Source organism: Salvelinus fontinalis, chromosome 1 (assembly GCF_029448725.1).
Source record: "Salvelinus fontinalis isolate EN_2023a chromosome 1, ASM2944872v1, whole genome shotgun sequence".
NCBI classification, from domain to species: Eukaryota; Metazoa; Chordata; class Actinopteri; order Salmoniformes; family Salmonidae; genus Salvelinus; species Salvelinus fontinalis.
In genome coordinates this window covers 56311839-56334839 of record NC_074665.1, presented here as the reverse complement: position 1 = coordinate 56334839, position 23001 = coordinate 56311839, and the positions used below count along the sequence as shown (strand labels likewise).

At 41.3% G+C, this 23001-nt stretch overlaps 2 protein-coding genes across 3 annotated transcripts; both read left to right on the top strand.

Moving 5' to 3' along the window:
* The first annotated feature begins 1502 nt into the window (after positions 1–1502).
* On the top strand, positions 1503–7532 carry LOC129858285 (cytochrome P450 26B1). Of its 2 annotated transcripts, none has more exons than XM_055927418.1 (7): positions 1503–1827; positions 2421–2675; positions 3136–3360; positions 3724–3999; positions 4362–4517; positions 4746–5189; positions 5830–7532. In XM_055927418.1, the coding sequence occupies exons 2-7, from the start codon at positions 2472–2474 to the stop codon at positions 6175–6177; spliced, it is 1653 nt and encodes a 550-aa protein (XP_055783393.1). In that variant the 5' UTR covers positions 1503–1827; positions 2421–2471; the 3' UTR covers positions 6178–7532. The 2 variants fall into 2 exon arrangements, with proteins under 2 accessions (XP_055783393.1, XP_055783402.1); XM_055927427.1 differs by having other exon boundaries at positions 1503–1837.
* Positions 7533–8668: 1136 nt separating this feature from the next.
* LOC129858278 (cytochrome P450 26A1-like) lies at positions 8669–11882 on the top strand. The gene is made up of 7 exons (XM_055927405.1): positions 8669–9121; positions 9357–9581; positions 9731–10012; positions 10129–10278; positions 10362–10496; positions 10839–10991; positions 11244–11882. The coding sequence occupies exons 1-7, from the start codon at positions 8831–8833 to the stop codon at positions 11595–11597; spliced, it is 1590 nt and encodes a 529-aa protein (XP_055783380.1). The 5' UTR covers positions 8669–8830; the 3' UTR covers positions 11598–11882.
* The last annotated feature ends 11119 nt before the right edge of the window (positions 11883–23001 follow it).

Below are 23001 nucleotides of genomic sequence, written 5' to 3'. Positions count from 1 at the left end.
CCAACCTTGAGACAAATAGATGGTAAAAGGTGCTAGCGTTGCCCTATAGTAGATGGCAGGAAATTTCCATGGAAATAAAAACATTTAAATGACACCCCAGGCCATAATTTCCCAATTTCAATTAATTAGTCTTACTCTATGTCATGGAATTTTGAGTCAAAGGGAACCTATTTGTAAAACCAGTAATAAAGTCGTGTTTTGCATAAACTGGGAATTTGATATTTTTTACTGATATTATGATTGTCTGTTTTTTGAATATCTGCAAAGTAGTTAAAAGGTTGTCAGCGCCACTTTAAGTGGCACATACGCACTACGACATAGCTTTCGCCATAGAAGGCTCAATGAAAATGTGTTAATAGTGCATCCTTCTACTGGTGCCCTCCACATAGGGTGTATAACAGGCTTATGAGAAAAATTGGGAAATGGTTAATATAACTGTTACAACATCCGTTATTAAGGCTAAGTGTTAATAGTTTATTGGTACTTAACAGGTCCTAATGGTGAAAATTACGTGACCCTTGTTGGCTATACAAAAAAGTGTCCAAACATGTTCATCGGCCATATAGATTTAGCTAGAATGGGTCATAACACACCAAATTACCGTAGAGAGTGACAACGTTGGATAATTAACTGTTTACAATGTGAAGCCAAAGTCTGAAATTATACTTAAAATCCCCCTGAAGATAAAATCGCAATTTTCATCTCACAATAAAAAACACAAGACAGAATTTTTTGCAACGCATATATCTATTTTATCATGTCATCATGTATCCTTTTTTTTTTCGATTTCTTTGACTAGATACAAATATTTGCAATTAAAATTATGAGACTTTAGGCTACCCTCTTGTATTGAAATACTTTGTTTTACCATTCATGTGGCGAATTTGGCCTCCAATCCAAACTGTGCAACAGGTGTTCCTTCTTTTCCGTGAATGGAAAAGGAACACACCTGGAAGAACTGAGGTAACCGGGTGATCGGCATCTCTGGGGAACGCTTCCACCCAGCCATCACTCATCAACAGTGAATATGAGAGGAAACCCATTTATATTCAGAAGAATGTTAACTCAACCGCCCCTAAAGCGTTCTCCGAAGTTTTTATGGAAATGTAATATGTTTTATATTGACAGTTATTTAGATTTTTTTTTATATAGTATCTAAAATGGTCAATTGTGCCTTTAAATGAACACGTTTGGTCTGTGATTTGACCATTAAATAGGAAGAAATTCAACTGCGTAAAGTTACAGGACAAATCATCCCGAAACCTAGATTTGGGATAATTTCTCCCGTTAGATTAAGTTATAGAAAATGTAAATAGGCAATATTTTTTCTCGGATAAATAGTTCTATGATTTTGCAGGTTTAATTCATCTTGAAAGTATGACAACTCGTTCAGGTTATTGTTAATGTGTTGGCCTAAATCTATTATTTTTCACGCAGGCAATACAGAGGCATTGCACCATGTCCATACCTATTGAGGACTGGTCTATGTGAACTGAAGAGTCAGTCAAACTCAGGGATTTCAGCGATTGGTTGGTTACCTGTCTCCTCAATCCGCTGCCATTCGATCCACATACCCTACACGCTCTTTCAAAGACGCCCCGCTCGCGCTCACTCAATCTCCGAGTGCTATATGATCACAAACTTTTCTCCAATCCTGGCGATGTGTCAAGCTCTTTAGATATTCAAAACAACGTTATACGTCATATGCGAAGGTGGATCATGTAGTGTTCAAATATTTATAAAGCGCAGTGCAAACCATACATTGTGGAGGAAAACGTTTGGAGTTTCTCGCTGCTGTCAGCGACTTGGTTCTACATTTAAGACGAGGTAAGACGAGGTACATCCCCTTCTTCAATATTCGAGTTGTTTTATGTGGTGTTTTGGTGTTTTCTCACGCTTCAAACACTTTTAATCTAGGCTACTTTTTTAAAGGTATAAACTATTATTCTTAGTCAGCATCCGCCTTGGATGCGTTGGCCAACTGTACTGTATTTCAATCAATGTGAATTTATCCCCCCGCTTTTGTCTGATTTATTACCTACCATGCACTGTAAACGCGGGACGCCTTGGGGTTATTGAGCCCCCTGGACTGTATAAACGCACATAAATAGACAAGCCGGCGCATGTAACCTGTAAAAGTTTTTGGAATACTTGTCCGTTTCTCTTCATTCAAGGGGAAGTAAATGGAGGCGGAATGAAGGAGAGTTCCAGTAGATTTAATATCGTTTAGCCTATTTAATTTCGTTAAGCTTATTTCAACAATTTATTCTGCATAATTATCAGAAACCAGGCTTGCCATATAAATATGTGTCTGACATCTTACAAGTGAAATAAATTGCATTAGAAACAATTTCAACCTAAAAGCTCTATGAACGGTTTTTTGTTTGTTTCCAATGAAATGTTTTCTCTCTCCTGGACAGAGAAAAGAAGCACGCGTCAGAGTTTGCACAGTAGCACGTGGATGTTTGGAAATGTTCCTTCTGGAGCTCAGTCACTTGTCAGCGCTGCTCACAGCGCTCATGTCTGTGCTCTCCGCCCTGATCTTGCTTGCCGTCTCCAGGCAACTGTGGACTTTCAGGTGGACCATTATGCGGGACAAGGAGTGCAAGTTCCCGCTACCCAATGGATCCATGGGCTGGCCGCTGGTGGGAGAAACCTTCCACTGGCTGTTTCAGGTATGAGGAGTGTTGCGTTTTTTACTAGCGTTCTAAGATAGGCTGTAGGCCTTTACGCGACGTATGTCACCATGCATGTGTTGAGCTAAAGAATTTGGTTTGTGTTCAAAAAGGTTGCTTTATCTCATGCAATTAGTGTAATTAAAAGATTATGTAAACAAAAAAACAGTACACAACGTATTTAAAAAAAAACATTGGATCTCAGTTCAGTAGGCCTAGATAATGTGTCCATGGAACTATACATGTGTGGACTTGATGAGCGCATGTAATTCATTCTTGCGGTGAAAACAGACGTTTTGACTTCACTTCCACACCGCTTTCCTGTAGGAATGCATTCTGCTTCCAGACTGGGCGTAAACTAAGAGGCACGGGTATAGCCATAAGGCTACGCGCCCTCTATAGTACACGTGAAATGAACACCCCCTTTACAGCTTTTGTGTGTGTTTGTGTTTTATGACAGGGATCCAACTTCCACATCTCCAGGAGAGAGAAGCATGGCAACGTTTTTAAAACTCACCTTTTAGGAAAGCCTGTTATCCGGGTAACTGGTGCAGAAAACATCCGTAAAATCTTGCTTGGAGAACACAACTTGGTCTGTACGCAGTGGCCCCAGAGCACCCGGATTATCCTGGGACCAAACACCCTGGTCAACTCTATCGGAGAGCTGCACAAGAAGAAGAGAAAAGTAAGGATGAAAAGAAGATTAGTAAAAACGATTAGTAAAATCGATTACATCAAAATGTCTCATAAGCGTATAGTCTACCGGAGACAACTTGATGAGGCATGGTCATCTTCTAGGCCTGCAAACTGAACGCATCTTCAAAGGAAATGCCGGATAGGCCTATTTACTTGCCAGAGAGAGAAATCAAGGCAATAAAATATGCATTTAATTTCCTGCTGTTGTTATTGTGTTTTTACATAGAGCACAGGTAATAAATAGATAAGTATAGGCATAATTAATTTCGTCTCAAGTATTATTCAATTGTTGTCTGGAGTACCATGTACCAACCAGGTGCTAACTTTTTATTATCCTTTCCTTTCCTTTAAGATCTTAGCAAAAGTGTTTAGCCGCGGGGCCTTGGAGACTTACCTACCCCGCTTGCAAGATATTGTCAAGTCTGAAATTGCAAAGTGGTGCTCGGAGCCTGGCCCAGTGGATGTTTACGTCGCAGCCAAATCTCTCACATTTCGCATTGCAGTCAGAGTCTTGTTGGGACTGAAGATGGAGGAAAAACGCATAGTATACCTGTCTAAGATCTTTGAGCAGCTCATGAACAACCTCTTCTCATTACCAATTGATGCACCTATGAGTGGCCTCCGCAAAGTGAGTAGGCCTATAGCCAACACTGTTATAATGCTGTAAAATTATTCGCATATGTTATTTGTTTTAATATTTGTTCAAAGGTTTGGATAATGCAGAGAAATGATAACCCCGAAATGATAACTCTTATGTATTATCAATATCTTTACATGTTATCAAAAAACAATTGTAGCCTAAGTCATATTGTATTGTGTGGCACGACGAACTATTTTGCTTTGGAAAACAAAAAACGTGCACATCCAAATGTATTATTACAACCGAATGGGCAATTATACATATAATAGAATGTCAAACACTGGATGGAAATATCCCATCAAGGCAGCTAAATATCGATAAGACTATGCGGATTTATGTTTTCTTCTCAGGGAATTAAAGCCAGGGAAATCCTTCATACGTGCATGCAGAAAATCATAGAGGAGAAAATGCAGAAACAACAGTCTGAGGAGTACTATGACGCTTTCGATTACATGTTGAGCAGTGCCAAGGAAAACGGACATGAACTGAGCATGCAGGAGTTGAAGGTAAATTATAGTTTAAAAAAACAGCCCAGTCTTTTTCTGTTTATCCATTCTGCTTTGGCTATATAAATGTAATACACAACATCCCACATTTTCCATTGTATAGTCTTATTTGGAAGTTTATAGCCTAGTATTTTGAAATAACCAATTATTTACTTTGGATCACCAAAGCAAATGCCCAATGTTGTAGCCTAAATAAAAGGTTAATTGTGTTCTGTCTCTGGTGTCTAGGAAACCGCGGTGGAGTTAATATTTGCTGCTCACTCAACTACGGCCAGTGCTTCCACTTCGCTTATTCTTCAGCTTCTGCGGCACCCCGCTGTGGTGGAGAAAGCCCAGATAGAGCTGGAGTCAGAGGGTCTCGGCTACGACGCACACAGCGCCCAGGGCTGCTCCGGAAAAGAAAATGGTCTGAAATGTCCTCTTGCGGTCGAACAAGGGGAACATCGGCCTCTGGACGCAGAGACCACCCCCTTGATGAATGGGAGCGGGACTTTTCATTGCGCACCGGATGAAAACGAAGAGGCACCGTGTTCTCGGTCTCATATTCCTTGCTTAACTATGGAGAAACTGAGCCAGCTCCGTTACATTGACTGTGTCGTCAAGGAGGTGCTGCGGTTTCTCCCGCCAGTATCTGGAGGATACAGGACAGTGCTGCAAACATTCGAATTGGACGTAAGTATATCATACGCGAGCTTCTTGAGCACGGCGGAAGCGCACTATGGAAGCTGACCTTAGATAAACCCCATGAACAGGCCACACACCATTATAATACATTCGATCTACTGTGATGTCAGAAAATTAGTCCCTCAACTGGCTAGAACATAAACCATCATTCGAAAGCATATACAACGCTATTTCAGTATTTTAATTGGGTGAGTTTTCAATTGACCACAATGCGTGTGCGTTCAAGTGCATCTCCCAATCATTGCTCCATAAAGTTACCAATAGATTCACGTAGGCTATGATTTGAGATGAGGGATAGAGTGAACTGGAACTGAGATCACTCGGTTAAAAGCGGAAATAACTTTGAAGCCGTCTGGATATCCTCTATTAGGCCATTTGCCCAAGGATGGATACAATGAGATGTATTCTAGTCGGTTATTAAAACTTGATTAATACTGATTAACTTACAATTGATTTATGTTTATCGTTCATCTGATATGTTGTGAGATACAGATGATACTGCCTTAACATTTCAGAACGTCAACGAGCATTAAATCTGACCGTAAAGAGGTTTCACTTGCCAATAGCGACTTTTTATCTTGTCAGGATTGTGTTGAAGTTTGAATTTTTGTTTTGGCTCTCTTCCAAGGGCTACCAGATCCCTAAAGGATGGAGTGTGATGTACAGCATCCGAGACACACATGAGACAGCTGCAGTGTTCCAGAGCCCTGAGATCTTCGACCCAGACCGCTTCGGTTCCGAGCGTGAAGAGAGCAAGACTGGGCGCTTTAATTACGTTCCATTTGGTGGCGGAATAAGGAGTTGTGTCGGAAAGGAACTTGCCCAAATGATATTAAAAACCCTGGCCGTTGAAGTGATTGGCACGTGCAAATGGACCCTCGCCACGGATACATTCCCCAAGATGCAGACGGTGCCAATAGTCCACCCCGTCAATGGACTGCATGTGCATTTCAATTACGATAGCCTACTCCGATAGAGTTTTGATAAGTAATTGTGTTATTAAAGACATTAAGCTCATGAACTTTTCGCAATTGCAATATTAAGTTATTAAATCAGAATACATAGTCAAGAAACCTTTCCTCTTCGTTCCGAATATCGTGGAAATGGTAGAAACATGGTGGTCATTGAAGAGTGGAAGCAAGGCATGGTGCCAGTGACCTTCGATGACCTGCTTATCGCCAAGATCGCCTTTTTTCACCCACTGTAAAAGGTTACGGGAAACTTTTGCTATTGTTCACGGACATCCGGGCGCTCACTTTATAACATAGCAAATCGAAAGATTATATATCATTTTTAATGACCCTAATGCAATATATAATGGACGAGTAGGGCTTTCTTCTCAGAACAAACATTATCTGTGCTCAGGATGTGCGTCTATAATGTCCGTCTATAATGCGAAACTGTCTTACAGATCTTGCACTTGGTCTCCACGAAAAACATTTAGAAATACCTTCAAAATGTATGTGTTTATGTGCAGTAGGCCTATGTGAGTAGATATAAATGAGATATAGGCCAACAGTAGGCTATGTTATGTGTGTATAAAATGAAGTAGTACAAATAAGCTTTATTTATAGAACATTTCGGCTAAGTCTGTGTTAAGATGGAATAATTATGAATAGACCTAGTTATTTAGATATCATAAGACATTAACTAATGTAAAGCATAGACCGCTAAAACAAACCATATAGGCCTGAAGCTTTTATTCGATTATTTAGAGGCTATACATCAAAATGCAATTATATAACGTTACCTAGAGAATATAACCAATTATTATTACATGTGTCATCTTTATAAATAATCGCTTGTTGATTTTGAAGCATAATGGAAGCGCTGTGAAATGACTCAGTTAATTAAGATGGATTCATGGAAGGAGATAGCACTTTTTCTCCTTTACGGAGTGTGTATATACAGTATTTGTCCTATTGATTCAATATGTGTATTGTTTTGTGTATTGCTCGTATTATCTATAGAACGATGTAAAGATTAAATTGCAAAAAGGTGTATTTTTGCCATTGGATAGGAAATTCCACCATGACAAAATGTGCAATTGTTGCCATCATGTTAACCACAATTAATAGATTCCCGTTCTATTAAAAGAAAAATATGAACTTGTTCATAGATAAAATGGTTAAGGTTCTAATCATATGACATTTGAAAGTGTGCCAGTATTACCACAGTATAACCTATTCAATCTTTCATGAAATATTGTATGTTTTTAATTGGATATGCCGAAATATAGTCAATTGTTAGCGTAAAGTGTAAAGTCTTATTCTTAATTGGGTCTGTTTTCGTTCACCAACTCATAACAATAAATTCCATAACCAAAAGGAAGATTTGCATATCATCTGACAGGCTCCGCCCCCAAAGATGAACTGAACCTGCAAGAGATTACACCTTCAGAGTGAACTCGGATGGCAGTGTGACCCTTTAGTGAACCAGTTAACTTTGCCCTATTGACCCTCAATTTAGTTGACGGCTTTGTTAGCTGCACTTCACAGGCTGTGATCACAACACCAATGCTATTTCACAGCATCATTTTCACAGCAAAGAATGGTAAGCCAATAGCTCACTATCTGAATTTCCTCTATAGATTACGGAAATTATTTAACCCCCCCCCCCCCCCCCCACACACACACACACACACACACAATCTTACCAAGTTAAAACCAACAGAGTAAAATTACCCTTTTTAAATTATCTTCAAAAAGGTTTAAATTATGCTAAATTGTAGGCTATATTCCCTATGGGTTAATTCAGACATTGGAAAACCTGTATGAAATCCTGATCTCATTTGGCCTAGATTGAGAGATGGTATAATTATGACCTCAATTTGATTGTCATGATAGACAGAATAGATGACTGTAAGACTGTAATGACGCGAACCCCTCTCTAATTATGTGTGCTATAGGGCCCTGTAACTCGTTATTTGATGGACAGTGAACTTGGCGACATTTTGGCACCGGAGTTCACACGGATGTCACCGTCCGTGTTGTAGGTCACATGCAGGTCAGCGCATGGGAATGGGATAGAGCGTCACTGCCCCCACCTCTGTTGGAATCGCGCTGCGGTCATGGGTTTTAAACAGAGGGTCCAAAGAGGATGGTGATTTGTAAAGTGTTAGATGGCATCACCATTTCAAAGTAATATATTAATTAACTGTAAGCCCATTGTGTAGTCTAAACTAAATACAAAACATTAATTCATTGCCGTTTGAAAAATATAACACAATGCATTGATATGCATACGCAGTGAACACAGAAGCAACGCTTCTCATAGCCTACTGACGCATGCGTCAAGCCTGGGTGTCCTCTTCATGGGAAGTATAATACATTTTCTAAAGTAATCAAGCCCGATTAGTCTCATACTATGTAGACCCTAACACAACTACAGTGATGCGTGCACGCTGTAAATTAAGAACACGATATATTGGGTAACCGAAGAGGTCATTTTCAAAGCCAAAGGCTTGCATTCTGTTGTGGGGCTACTGTATAGGTGGTAGCCTATGCGCACCCAAGAAATGGTTAAACATTCGGGCCTGTCCGCTGTGGGCGGAGCACGGGGCGCGCGAGCAAGAGCTGCACAATTAAATATGAACTCTGAGTGAACTAATTTGTCTGACCCAAGGTAAGATGGGGCAAATAGTTGGGGGGAAACGGCCGTATAAAAGCGCAGAATGGAGGGTGAGACATACCAGTCCACTCCTGCAGTCCATCCGTACACTTCTCCTCGAGATGAGTTTCTACACGTTATTCGTAACATGTCTTTGCACTCTCCTGCTCCCACTCCTCCTGATCGTGACTGCGATGAAACTGTGGGAAATGTACATCATTAGTGGAAGTGATCCAACCTGTCAGAGTCCTCTTCCTCCGGGTACCATGGGACTGCCCTTCCTTGGCGAGACGCTTCAGATGGTCCTACAGGTAACTGATGATGGAAACAAACTGAAAACGCAGTTCCTCCCTATATTTGCAGTGTGCATCAGGCTGCTATTGATTAGTTATTGTTAGGGTTATGCATCAGGCTCAAATGTCCTACCAGAAAACAGTATGCTATTGAATAAATTGAAAGATTGTTATGTAGCCTAATTCAAGCCATTTATATGAATGACATTTACAGTATCAATTCATCCATTATTCTTCTTATTTATATTTCTAGAGAAGAAAATTCCTAAAAATAAAACGGCAGAAATATGGATATATTTATAAGACGCATCTCTTTGGGAGTCCCACGGTGCGGGTAATGGGTTCAGAACATGTGAAACAGATTCTGATGTCGGAACACAAATTGGTCGCGGCTCAGTGGCCAGCATCAGTGCGACTCATTCTCGGGTCGCACGCCCTCTCCAATGCGCATGGCGCGCTCCACAAGAGCAAGAAAAAGGTAGGAAATACGTAGAGTAACCTACATGTCTGTGTAGGAAGCTCATGGTTTATGCTTACGGTGAAAAACAAAATTGTAATTTACCTTGCCTTTTCACAGCGGTGTCCTTATAACGTGCCCTTAAAGCGCTCTCTCCTGTTTGCCTACAGGCGATCATGAAAGCCTTTTCTGGAGAAGCCCTGAAAGAGTATATTCCTGTGATCCGGGAGGAGGTGAGATGCGCAGTGCATAGCTGGCTGCAAAGCGACTCTTGTGTGCTAGTGTACCCAGAGATGAAGCGCCTCATGTTCCGCATCGCAATGAGGATCCTGCTTGGCTTCGAGCCCGAGCAAACAAAGACCGACGAGCTGGAATTATTGGAAGCGTTCAAAGAAATGATAAATAACCTTTTCTCCCTACCAATCGATGTTCCTTTCAGTGGCTTGTACCGGGTAAGTTGTCTGTCAAATGATAAGATTGATTGATTAAAACAGCCCTGGCCTGCATCACATGGGGCTCCAGTGTGCGCGCAACATTTTTGACCGATATTTTTCACCATTCAATTTAGGGTCTGAGAGCACGCAACATCATCCACTCAAAGATAGAGCAAAACATCAAAAATAAGCTGTCCAATATTGATAACAACAATAACTATAAAGATGCTCTGCAGTTATTGATTGAGAATGGAGAGAGGAACGAGGAGCGACTAAGCATGGAGGTAACCAGATGCCTTTCATTTAGCAATTTGATTCTATACACTGTCAATTACTCCATGAACCGTTCTTTATTTGTTTCCCTCAGGAGATAAAAGAGTCTGCCACAGAATTGCTATTCGGTGGCCACGAGACGACAGCGAGCACTGCGACCTCTCTGGTGATGTTTCTCGGGCTGCATGCACATGTCATGCGTAAAATGCGCCATGAGCTTCAGGAGAAGGTTGGTATCACTCTATCATCAGAAGACAACACGACAACATTGTATATGGCACTTGATTCTTGTTGTGCCAATGACATTGCACAACATTTATTTAACATGATTTGAAACCATAAATCATTTGTTTACAAAGTCTTCCATGACAACAAAAGAATAGTCAATGGAGGCCCATCTTTTTTTGGTTATGATGAGATTAAGATTAGACACAACTCTCATTAAAGTATTTATAAATTATATTCTTCCAAATCTAGGGCTATATTTAATTGATTGAATTTGCTGTACATCTCACCTGCGAGATTTATGTCCCCCTATCTATGTGTTTATAATATATACATATTTTTGCAGCATTTGTTGGGAGCCCAATCTGAGGACAAACCACTGAGTATTGAGTTGTTGGAACAGTTGAAGTACACCAGCTGTGTCATCAAAGAAACCCTCCGTATAAACCCTCCTGTCCCTGGTGGCTTCCGTGTGGCACTGAAGACATTTGAGCTCAATGTAAGTAAACCTATGTTGTAGCATCTGAAATTAAATTTACACAATATTTTAGGCTAAAAGTTTAAAGGAGGCATAATTGATTGTGTTTTGAGAGCCACAAAATGGAAACCATGTACTGTTATAGTATATGCATTTTTCTACAAATATATCATCACAACATGGTAGCAGCTCTATGTATAATGATTGGAAGAAAATTGTTGGAAGTCATCGCCATACCCACCCCACCTAACAACCTAAAGTGTGTTTCCTCAGGGATACCAGATTCCCAAGGGTTGGAAAGTCATCTACAGCATCTGTGACACACACGATGTGCTGGACACACTTATGAACAAGGAGGAGTTTCAGCCAGAGAGGTTCTTGGACAAGTCACCAGATGACTCCTCCCGGTTCGGTTACATCCCATTTGGGGGTGGTGCGAGGACGTGTGTGGGTAAAGAGTTTGCTAAAGTTGTACTAAAGGTGTTCCTGGTCGAGGTGGTCACCAGATGTGACTGGACTCTGTTAAACGGACCCCCGACAATGAAAACAGGCCCAACCGTTTATCCAGTGGACAATCTGCCCACAAAGTTCAGCAGATATGGTGACAAATGTATCCAGAACAACTGATAGTGAAAAATTCACATTTATGTAAATACACTTGTTAATATTTAAGATAGACGTATCATGTATATTACATATATTTTGTAATAGAGATATTTATGTAAACCCCACTAGCATTGTAAAAGCAACATTTTTAGAAGCACTTCAGGTTGATGCACTTCGATAGTTTTGAGACATAATTTTATGTATATTTTGAAATGTAATTGTTTTTCATCTGTACTTGATAATTTTCATGCAGCTTAACTGTGTTGTTGCATTTGGAATGTTTTCAATAAAATAAATGTACTATTATTATGAATAGTGGATTTTTCACTTTTAAATCTGTCTAAATCAAAACCATTTCAATTTTTCCACATTCTCTGACATGGCAATGTCAGAGCTCAATGTTTTCATGTCAAATGTTCCTCCATCCCCAAATAAATCATTGTTGGTTCAATTGCTTGAAGAAATATACATGTGCAGTTATTGGCACCACTTCCTGTTATTGTATCACACTATGGATCTAGTTGTATGCCCATTCTTCTAGCACACGTCAGTGTACATTCACTCCATGGTACAATAACTATTACACTTACGCATAATAAGACCCCAAATGACGTTAGACAATGTCAACGGTGATGAATTGGAATCCAAAGGCGACACAGAGGGACAGGATGTTAGACCCTCCAGATGAGTGTGGAGAGGATAGTCATGGGACTTCATGGGAAGCCTGAATGGTGAGTCTTAAAATACTAGTAAATATTTATCCCTCAACGTTTATTTAAAGTATTTTTGTGATCTCAAGATGTTCTTTAAATGGTTTGCATATACTTGATTTATTGATTTGTTCCTCTCTGACCATGATTAGACCATCATAACTACCCTGCGAGGCTGCACAGTCAAGCCGAATGCACTGTAGTCAAGCCAGCACGCACACGCGCACACACGCACACGCACACACACACACACACACACACACACACACACACACACACACACACACACACACACACACACACACACACACACACACACACACACACATAGCTAATAGGCTGAACCAGGCTGTAAATAGGGCAAGTGTGGCAAAATAGTGGGAATGAAAAGACAAGGAAAAGGTAAATATCACTTAAACAGATACCTTCCCCCGCTTGCTTCTCCTCGTGTGGGTAAAAATGTGACTTTTCACTTTGTACCAGGGTGGATGAAAACACTTATAATGTAATTTGCATGTCTGGTGCACTCTTGCCCCCTCATTGAACCATATCAGTCCACCTAACTCTCAATCAGATTACCTATTAGCAGCCCATTGGTATTATTTATAATCAAGAGGGAAAGGCTTTTCAGAGGACGGCTCAGGGTCAAGGAGAGTTCAGTGATAAGAAAAGGGCCCTGAGGTTATAATGATGAGGTTGGGGGTGGCCTTTCATCTGCCTGTTCAAATAGTTTGCTGATCAGTAAAGAAAAAGAAAACAATTGTCAGCAAGAAGGTTAATAGCGATATTTCATGCATTTCCCATTTGAATTTCATCTTCTGTAAAAGGCTTTATTGGCCAATAAAAGTCACACCGGAAAACAAGTATGTTCATGCTCTCTTAGAACTCTTGCTCTCCATTCGTGTGGGCTTCGGTTCAAAGACACTTTGAAAGCAATAAGGGACAACGATTTGTGAAATGAGTGGTAGCAGAGAGGAAAAGGCGAGAGGTTTTACTCTGCCTAAAATCTGTCCACTAAAATAAGCCCACGAAGTGAGGAATTTTTGTATGGTCAATGAGTTTAAATTTGGTTAACAAAAATTGTAATTGCTAATTTGCTACATGAGGCTTATTTGATTGAATAGAAGTTTCTTAGTGGTTAGCTTCTTACAAATTCACTGATATAAGTGGACGCATGTGTAATTTCGTCAAATTTATATAGAACATTAAATATCGGAGTTGTGCCTGTTGTCACAGAGATAGATAGAGGACTCATCATGTAAACTCAGCAAAAAAAGAAACGTCCCTTTTTCAGAACCCTGTCTTTCAAAGATAATTCGTAAAAATCCAAATAACTTCACAGATCTTCATTGTAAAGGGTTTAAACACTGTTTCCCATGCTTGTTCAATGAACCATAAACAATTAATGAACATGCACCTGTGGAACGGTCGTTAAGACACTAACAGCTTACAGACGGTAGGCAATTAAGGTCACAGTTATGAAAACTTAGGACACTAAAGAGGCCTTTCTACTGACTCTGAAAAACACCAAAATAAAGATGCCCAGGGTCCCTGCTCATCTGCATGAATGTGCCTTAGGCAAGGCATGCTGCAAAGAGGCATGAGGACTGCAGATGTGGCCAGGGCAATATATTGCAATATCCGTACTGTGAGACGCCTAAGACAGCACTACAGGGAGACAGGACGGACAGCTGATCGTCCTCGCAGTGGCAGACCACGTGTAACAACACCCGCACAGGATCGGTACATCCGAACATCACACCTGCGGGACAGGTACAGGATGGCAACAACAACTGCCCGAGTTACACCAGGAATGCACAATCCCTCCATCAGTGCTCAGACTGTCCGCAATAGGCTGAGAGAGGCTGGACTGAGGGCTTGTAGGCCTGTTGTAAGGCAGGTCCTCACCAGACATCACCGGCAACAACGTCGCCTACGGACCAGACAGAACTGTCAAAAAGTGTTCTTCTCTGACGAGTCGCCGTTTTGTCTCACCAGGGGTGATGGTCAGATTCGCGTTTATCGTCATTGCAGGCAATCTCAACGCTGTGTGTTACAGGGAAGACATCCTCCTCCCTCATGTGGTGCCCTTCCTGCAGGCTCATCCTCACATGACCTTCCAGCATGACAATGCCACCAGCCATACTGCTCGTTCTGTGCACGATTTTCTGCAAGACAGGAATGTCAGTGTTCTGCCATGGCCATCTAAGAGCCCAGATCTCAATCCCATTGAGCACGTCTGGGACCTGTTGGATCGTAGGGTGAGGGCTAGGGCCATTTACCCCATAAATGTCGGGAACTTGCAAGTGCCTTGGTGGAAGAGCGGGGTAACATCTCTTTGCCAGCAAGAGCTGGCAAATCTGGTGCAGTCCATGAGGAGGAGGTGCACTGCAGTACTTAATGCAGCTGGTGGCCACACCAGATACTGACTGTTACTTTTTGTTTTGACCCCCCCCCCCTTTGTTCAGGGACACATTATTCAATTTCTGGTAGTCACATGTCTGTGTAATTTGTTCAATTTATGTCTCAGTTGTTGAATCTTGTTATGTTCATATTCATACAAATATTTACACAACCTTTTCTCAATAGGGCGTGCTGTTTGCACTTTGTAATAATTTCGTTCCCAAATTAAACTGCCTCGTACTCAATTCTTGCTCGTACAATATGCATATTGTTATTACTATTGGATAGAAAACACTCTCTAGTTTCTAAAACCGTTTGAATTATATCTGTGAGTAAAACAGAACTCGAGTTGGAGCAATCTTCCTGTCAGCAAGTGAGAAATCTGAAATATGCCAGGCTGTTCTGAGGTCGGTTTATTAATTTGCAAGTCTTCTATTGGTTGAGATGCACTGCATACGCCTTCCCCTGGATGTCAGTGAATAGTGAGAATTTAAATGGATTTGTTAGGCAGATCTGAGAGCTTATAAATGGGCTGGCAATGTGGGGTTCTCCCTTTCTTCTTTTCGCCATGACGCAAAAAGGACCTCAGGATGTCGTTCTAGAAAGCTCACGTTATAGCCCTTAGATATATCCGGCTCTGTTTTTATTCGATATAGGTGTTAAAGACATCATAATGTTGTTATTTTAAACCGAGTTATATCAGTTTATATCAGTATATTGCGATTTTCGGGTATTTATTTGTGCTGCGTTCTAGGGACTTGGGCACGTCTGGCCCACATGGCTAATGTTTACTGCTAATTCCAACGTTGAAGGCGACAATCTACAACCGAGCAACGATTATTTTGGAAAAAGGACAACTTGCCCAAGATTCTGATGGGAGCTCATCAAAAAGTAAGAACTATTTATGATGTTAATTCGTTGTTCTGTTGAAAAATGTTAAACTCATATTCCGCCATTAATTTCGGTGCGGTCTCGCTTTAACGCACGCTGTATGTCGTAGTAACGTTAATTTTAAAAATCTAACACAGCGATTGCATTAAGAACTAATGTATCTTTCCTTTGCTGTCCAACCTGTATTTTTTAGCCAAGTTTAGGATTAGTTACTGATTAGATTAGGTGCCTCTCCCAAGATTTCTCCCGACATATTGTTGGCAGCTTGGCTACTTTTCTCATTGTATAACCACGATTTGTGCCGCTAAATATGCACATTTTCGAACAAACTCTATATGTATTGTGTAATATGATGTTATAGGACTGTCATCTGAAGAAGTTTGAGAAGGTTAGTGAAAAACTTAATATCTTTTGCTGGTTTATTCGTTATCGCTATTTTTGGCCTGAATCAATGCTGTTGTGTGGTTGGCTATTGTAGTAAGCTAATATAATACTATATTGTGTTTTCGCTGTAAAACACTTAAAAAATCTGAAATATTGGCTGGATTCACAAGATCTTTGTCTTTCATTTGCTGTACGCTGTGTATTTTTCATAAATGTTTTATGATGAGTATTTAGGTAATACACAATGGTCTCTGTAGTTATTCTAGTTGCTTTGGTGAGAGTTGTGATGGTGGCTGCAATGGTAAACTATGATTTATACCTGAAATATGCACATTTTTCTAACAAAACATATGTTACACAATAAATATGTTATCAGACTGTCATCTGATGAAGTTGTTTCTTGGTTAGTGGCTATTTATATCTTTATTTGGTTGAAATTGTGATAGCTACCTATGCAGGAAAAAAATGGTGGGAAAAAAAAGTTGTGTCTTTTGCTATCGTGGTTAGCTAATAGATTTACATATTGTGTCTTCCCTGTAAAACATTTTAAAAATCAGAAATGATGGCTGGATTCACAAGATGTGTATCTTTCATCTGGTGTCTTGGACTTGTGATTTAATGATATTTAGATGCTAGTATTTACTTGTGACGCTATGCTAGTCAGCTTTTTTACTGATGGGGGTGCTCCCGGATCCGGGATTGTGATGAAGTAGTTTGCTGAAAATAATTGCAGTTGACAGTGAGAGGATGTTTCTTTTTTTGCTGAGTTTGTATCACCCATTTTAGCATGGATATTACAATTGAGGGCTTCCACCATTTTAAAGTAGTCAATTGGGTGGGAATTCCTATGAGTTGGGTGCAATCAGCCAATGCAGAAGAATATTGAGATAGCCTCAATGGCGCTGCCCATGCTGTCACAGACGCTATAATGCACAGATACAAAGATGAGTCCTCTATTTATCTCAATGGCCTGTTGTTCACATGCGTATTTGCCCTCTCATTGTCTAGAATGGTCCCACCTGATTTCGCCTACTCCTGCCTGCCTTCCATTTTTGAGGACGTGTCTTTCCATTGTTAGAGCTGTCTCTTGACTATTTCGTCAATATAATAGGCCATCTCTGGAGGTAGCCAGAGGATATGATAGGGCTCCTAAAACATCAAGCCCAAAGTTAGGTAATGCCACCTTTTAGTCCCAAAGGAAATTATAACTGACACTGTAACCTCCCTCTGAAATCATGTCACTTGTATTCTAGTATGGTACAAAAGATAGACATCAATAATGATTTCTTTATATAGCCGTTCCAGGTCATTGAGAGTTAACAGTTAATTACAATAATGAGGTAAGAGAGCAGTCTTTAGAGAGAAATTTACCCGCCCACAGACGGATTACACAAATCCACTCGCTTGTTGCCTCTTTTGGAGATGTCAGGGCTTGGGATTTGACTTTGTGTTTGAGACTTTCTTTTACAGCGTTCAAGAGTCAAAGGTTCTCAAAAAAATAAACCAATCATTCAGAGGAAATAGAAACGTTACTGTAACAAAGTTTACTAAACTTTACAAGAAGCTGACAGGAAATACCTTCAGAATAACAAGCTCTACCAGGAACAACTTTCAGAAGGACAAACATCTTAAGGACGTAAGCAAATGTTGTTCAGATTTCAAAATGTTATAAAGACCATGTTGTTTCATATGTATGAAAACGATGAGGTTCTCAAACAATGCGGTTATATCCACACACACACACTACATGATCCAAGCCACAAACAATGCTCTAATCATGTGACCCAGTAAAAGGGAGATAGAGATAAACAGAGAGACAGTAAGAGAGAGAGAGAGAGAGAGAGAGAGAGAAACACAGAGAGAGAGAGAGAGAAAGAGAGAGAGAGACAGCATCCTGCTGTGACCTTAAACAGAAAAGGACACAAGCTGTTCACACAGGAGGAATAAGGCGCAAATTAAACAGGGATCTGCCAAGGTGAGAGATAATTATTGGCTATGTCAGACAACATCTGTTATTGCAGCATTCCAGAAGTCAGCTTCTCTGAGGACAAGCTGAAACCTCCTCCAGAGTTCATGACTGACAAAGGCCTCTGGCTGTTCCCACTGGAGATCACCCTCCTCAATTTCCATCATAATATAGAGCATCTGGCATGATACTGGAAGAGAGGAGAGATTAAGAGATGATACTCCACACATTTGTATTTGTGTGTGAGGGTGTATCAGACAGGTGTGTAGGGGTTCGTATAGGGCACGTGTCAAACTCATTCCACAGAGGGCTGAGTGTCTGCAGGTTTTCGCTCCACCCTTGTACTTGATTGATGAATTAAGGTCACTCATTAGTAAGGAACTCCCCTCACCTGGTTGTCTAGGTCTTAATTGAAAGGAAAAAAGAAAACCTGGAGACTCTCGGCCCTCCGTGGAATGAGTTCGACACCCCTGGTATAGCGGTTGGTATAGGGAGGACGGGCTCATAGTAAAGGCTGGAACAGCATCAATAGAATGGTATCAAGCACATCGAATGCATGGTTTCCATGTGTTTGATACCATTCCATTCACTCCATTCCAGACATTATTATTAGTTGTCCTCCCTTCCCCAGCCTCCTGTGGTGTGGTGTGTGTTAGCATATCTTATGCTCTTGTACATATTTGGAAGGAGTATATGTTGTTTACTTGTGAAATGGCGAAAGTTAATGAGCTACAGTTTTCAACATTTTCATGTTAGCAGTTTACCCATAAAGACTCACCCTGTAAACTTTTGGGATTTGTTGCTTACAGTCAGAGTGAACTCCCAGCCCTGAAGCATGGTAAAATGAGATAGGAAGCATGCATTTCATCGCCAAATAACTGCAAAAACTTGTTTCGTGGCAGCCTGTGCCTCAAGGTCAGGCAGAGTTCGTTGAAAAGTAAAAACAATCCAAGCTAAATCAACTATCTGAGGGTTACTGTTTTTGTTTCCTAAAGTTTTGCACATGGAGGACAAAATAAGAGCTGTGAACCCTCTTTGACAAAGCAGAAGCAGAGTGGGAGGATGAACTGCAAGAGCCCCCATGAACTTTCATATCCATCAGAGCAAATAAACACCTTGTGTCTCGGACGGGGATGTTTATGCTATGAAATCCTGTGTAGGGTTGATATACACTGTACTACCATGTGCCACATACCAGCAGAGGTTCAAAAGTTAATCTAAACCATGAACTCTGTCAGGGCACAGCAGGCAGTTCCACCCATGAGTCAAATAAAAGAGAGACAGAGAGGCTCGAAGCAGCATAAAACAACCCGGAAAGTGCTGCACGCCACATTCAAGGGCAATGACAGGTGAGAGGTGTCACAACTCCTGCCCCCTTCCTTCCTCCCTCCTGTCCTGTCCATCCCCCCTCATTGGTTCACTTTATGACCCTCTGACGCCCCTCATGCCCCCTTTAGGAGCAAAAATACAGTCACTGTGAATGAAACTCAAGCGTGGCTGTTTGATCAGTCCATTCAGTTGTGTGGCGTGTGTGTGCTTTAGGAGAAGAGGGTCTAGGACTACGCTATGGTGAGGGACACACATTCTTTCCTAGGTTGTGTTCATATGTGCGTCTGTGTGGTGTGTGTCTGTCTAGGATGGGCCAGGGAATCAAAACAGAGGGGTTATGACCCATATGTATTTGTTTAAAGATGAGATTTGTGTCACCTCCGGGCCCAAAACGCAGCCTAGCAGTGCAAACCAGCGGCAGGCATAACTGGTTCTGGAATGAAAACAAACCCTTTGCTGTTGTTACAGCTAATTTGCTAATGTTTATACCGGCTTATCAAAGAATACAGAGTGTTTAACTCGATCAGTGTACCCTACAGGTTTTCACATAACATGTTGTTCATTGCTGACCTCGTCCTATAACGTTTTAATAGGCCTTTTCATTTGCTTAAAATTGTTATGGTTTTTAAGAGGGTTTATGGTTTATTGCCTTTCACATAAGCTCTAGAGAGAGAGGAGGGGCCACATAAGTGAAGTTGTCTATTCTTAGTTCAGGCAGGGGTTACTTAAGCTTTGATCAACTTTTTACCAGAAGTCTTAGTCTACCAATTGTTTTTGTATATTTTGAAAGAAAACCCAGACTGCTTGCCTTTGAAAGCATTTAGTAGATACCACTGATGGTCTAAGTGCAATGACCTGAAACTGCCCCTGCATGTTCGCTGTTAGGATAAATATCCCTCTATTAGGAACAAGTGCCTTGAAAGCTGCATTGCTTTCTGGAGAGATCTCTACTCAGAGCTTTTAAGAAAAGGTGGTGTATTTGACTGGCAGGTAGACTCTTTAAGAAGCCTGCCTCATCCATCAGGTACACAGTATGATGGACAGTTATATTTAGCCGTTGTGGTATGTGAATCTGTGTCTATGAAGAGTGCTTCCAAAAACTCCTCTCTGTGAAAAGGTTCATTTGCTTTTCCTGGCAGGCGTAGGCAGCCTGATATAACAGCAAGAGGGGTATTTTAAACAGTCTGTTTCCCTCAGACAGCTGCCATGGTGGGAATTGAACTGCAGCACGCAGCAGCAGAGCTGCAAAGGGAGGGAGGATGACCAGGTCACACAGCGGGCACGGGGATACGCCTGGGACACTGCAGCGACGCTTCATTCACATACTGTAAATACAGACAGACAGTCTCTGGCACACATACACGTGTTAATGCACAGGGGGAAACCATGGACAGCCATGCACACATACGCTTTGTAGGGTTTGTTGTGGGCTGCTATGATAGATATAACGTACCTTAAATATTTCAATGATTTATAGGTCACTACGTGCAGTGTCTTTTTTATTCATACATTGACATTCCAAAAAGCTGGAGACTAAAAGCATTCACTCCAGTGGTTTGGTACATCCACTGCACTGTTTTCCAGCTTCTTCTGTTTCTCATTGCACCTAAATCTAGGTTAATACGCATCACCACAATCCATTAGAGGGAACCCCCATCTCCTCCAGATTCTGGCCACACATTCATCATCTGATTTCACTTGTTCCAAGGCCAAGCAGCAAGTCATCCATCATTGCCATGTGCTTGTTTCATTATCACCCATCTCTCCTTTTCACCCTCAGAAAACATCTAGCATGCTGTAAAGCTGAGAGAGAAAGAGAAACCAGCAGCTCAGTGAATAGTGAGCTACCTTCCATTATCATCTGTCAGAAAGGAGTAGCAGTACGTTCCAGACCCTTTTGAGGCTCTTGCCAAAAATCAGGAGAATGCACAATGTTGAACAGGTCATGTCACAGCAGGCATTGCACTTGGCTTTGGCCTTGTCGGTACAAATCTCATTTAGGTGTGAATCGACAGTCAGTGTCATACAGGTGTTTCTTATCTTTACTGAATCTGATAGATGAATTATACATTTAATGAGAAATGTTATCAGAAATGTCATGATGGCACAATATGTTTGCAAGCAGGGTGGTGTGAGCTGAAACTGGTGAAGTTGATTAATCACAAAAACAGAGCAAAGTCCAATAAGTTTCTCAGGGTCGAAATGAGAAGCAGGGGATGCATAACAGAAAAGAATCTTGGCAATACATTCCCAACACATAACAAAACTGAAAATATGGTATTTAAGAATATGAAAGAAGCCTTTTCTCACAGGTCAGACTTGACTTACTCTCATCATTGCTCTCTCCATCTGTGGAAAGTTCCCCAACCCCATTCCCTTCTTTCCAACCCCCACCTGCACATGTCCCTCCTTCCTTTCCTCCCCCTCTCTCAAGAGCGGAAAGGCCTCGGCCTCTGAGAGACTCACCGGCAGGATGCTCTATACACAGTGTAATTACAACCAGAAGCAGCGGCGAGTGTGAAAGCAGCAGATAACATCAGGTCACCCAGCGTGCAGGAGTTCACACAGAGCCCAGTGGAGTGGCAGCAGCTGAGTTATGGCTCCGTATTTTAACTGCTCCAGCCTGGTCCAGCCCTACGCTACATTCCCATTCACTGCCCACACCCACTGTGATGCAGCAGCAGGGAGCAGCATGGTGTAGGGTTAGAAACGTTAGTCACAGATTGCAATGTCATACATAGACAAAGAAAATGTTCAAGGATTTGGGGATAGAGATTTATGTTCATTGTAAGATAAGAACACAGCCGGACACGCACATACGCAACCACGCGCACATCCACACTGTCTAGTATAGTAGGTCTGTATCTATTTGCAGAACTCTGACAAATTCAAAATAACTTAAACTTGTCCTCTCTGGTAATGCTCAACCCCAATTGTCGTCTGTCCCCCTAGGTGGTTGGAGGTTGAAAAAGGTTGGGAGAAACGACGGCTATGGAGAGCAGTGACCCTGCACTGTTCCCTGTCAGACTTCTGGATTTATGGCCCATCACTGTGAAGGGGAACTGTTTGTTTAGACACCACAAATCCTTAAAATGTCCACTTCTGACACTTACTCACTGATGTCACAACAGTTATGAGTCAGAACTGTTATACACGTGTACCTGGGAATCTACTGTAATTATGTATTTGCCCTTTAACCTGTTGCCTGAGAAAAGATAGCAAGGAACCAGCAGAAAGTCCATACTGGATTATACTGGGTGCTAGATAGTTCAGTTGACCATAAAGCAAACAAAAAATCTGTGTGCTTCTAATAGCGTTTTACTTGAATAATTGTCTGAATAAGACTATTAATCTATTAACATAAATCAAACTTTTAACACTGTGATAAAATCTTAAGTAAACACATAAATCTGGACTGAGAGCACATTTACTGCTAGCAATCCACCCAATAGGCTACCACAAGTACAAATACACACACGTTCCCTGGCACACACTCTCACTCACGCACACTGCCCCAATCACGCACTCTCTCCTCTAGAGATGTGACAGAGTTGTTCCTTGAAAGTTCAGCAGTGGGTCAGTGTGGACATTACTCTCCTGGCCTCCCCCACACACTCACAGGCTCAGTGCTCACACACCCACTCAAACATAACCACACTCTCATTTCCCTCATGCCTCATCAACTTGACTGGAGGTAACTATAAATATCAAGATATCAGTGCCGTTGGAAAATGTTTTTTTG

What these genes read in the sequence shown, in the direction of transcription:
- LOC129858278 (XM_055927405.1), top strand. Translation starts at nt 8,831, where the DNA reads ATGGGGCAAATAGTTGGGGGGAAACGGCCGTATAAAAGCGCAGAATGG. An exon ending in CGCTTCAGATGGTCCTACAG is followed by an intron (nt 9,122 to 9,356) that starts GTAACTGATGAT and finishes TTATATTTCTAG; the next exon opens with AGAAGAAAATTCCTAAAAAT. An exon ending in TCCACAAGAGCAAGAAAAAG is followed by an intron (nt 9,582 to 9,730) that starts GTAGGAAATACG and finishes GTTTGCCTACAG; the next exon opens with GCGATCATGAAAGCCTTTTC.
- LOC129858285 (XM_055927418.1), top strand. Translation starts at nt 2,472, where the DNA reads ATGTTCCTTCTGGAGCTCAGTCACTTGTCAGCGCTGCTCACAGCGCTC. An exon ending in TGCACAAGAAGAAGAGAAAA is followed by an intron (nt 3,361 to 3,723) that starts GTAAGGATGAAA and finishes CTTTCCTTTAAG; the next exon opens with ATCTTAGCAAAAGTGTTTAG. An exon ending in TGAGCATGCAGGAGTTGAAG is followed by an intron (nt 4,518 to 4,745) that starts GTAAATTATAGT and finishes TCTGGTGTCTAG; the next exon opens with GAAACCGCGGTGGAGTTAAT.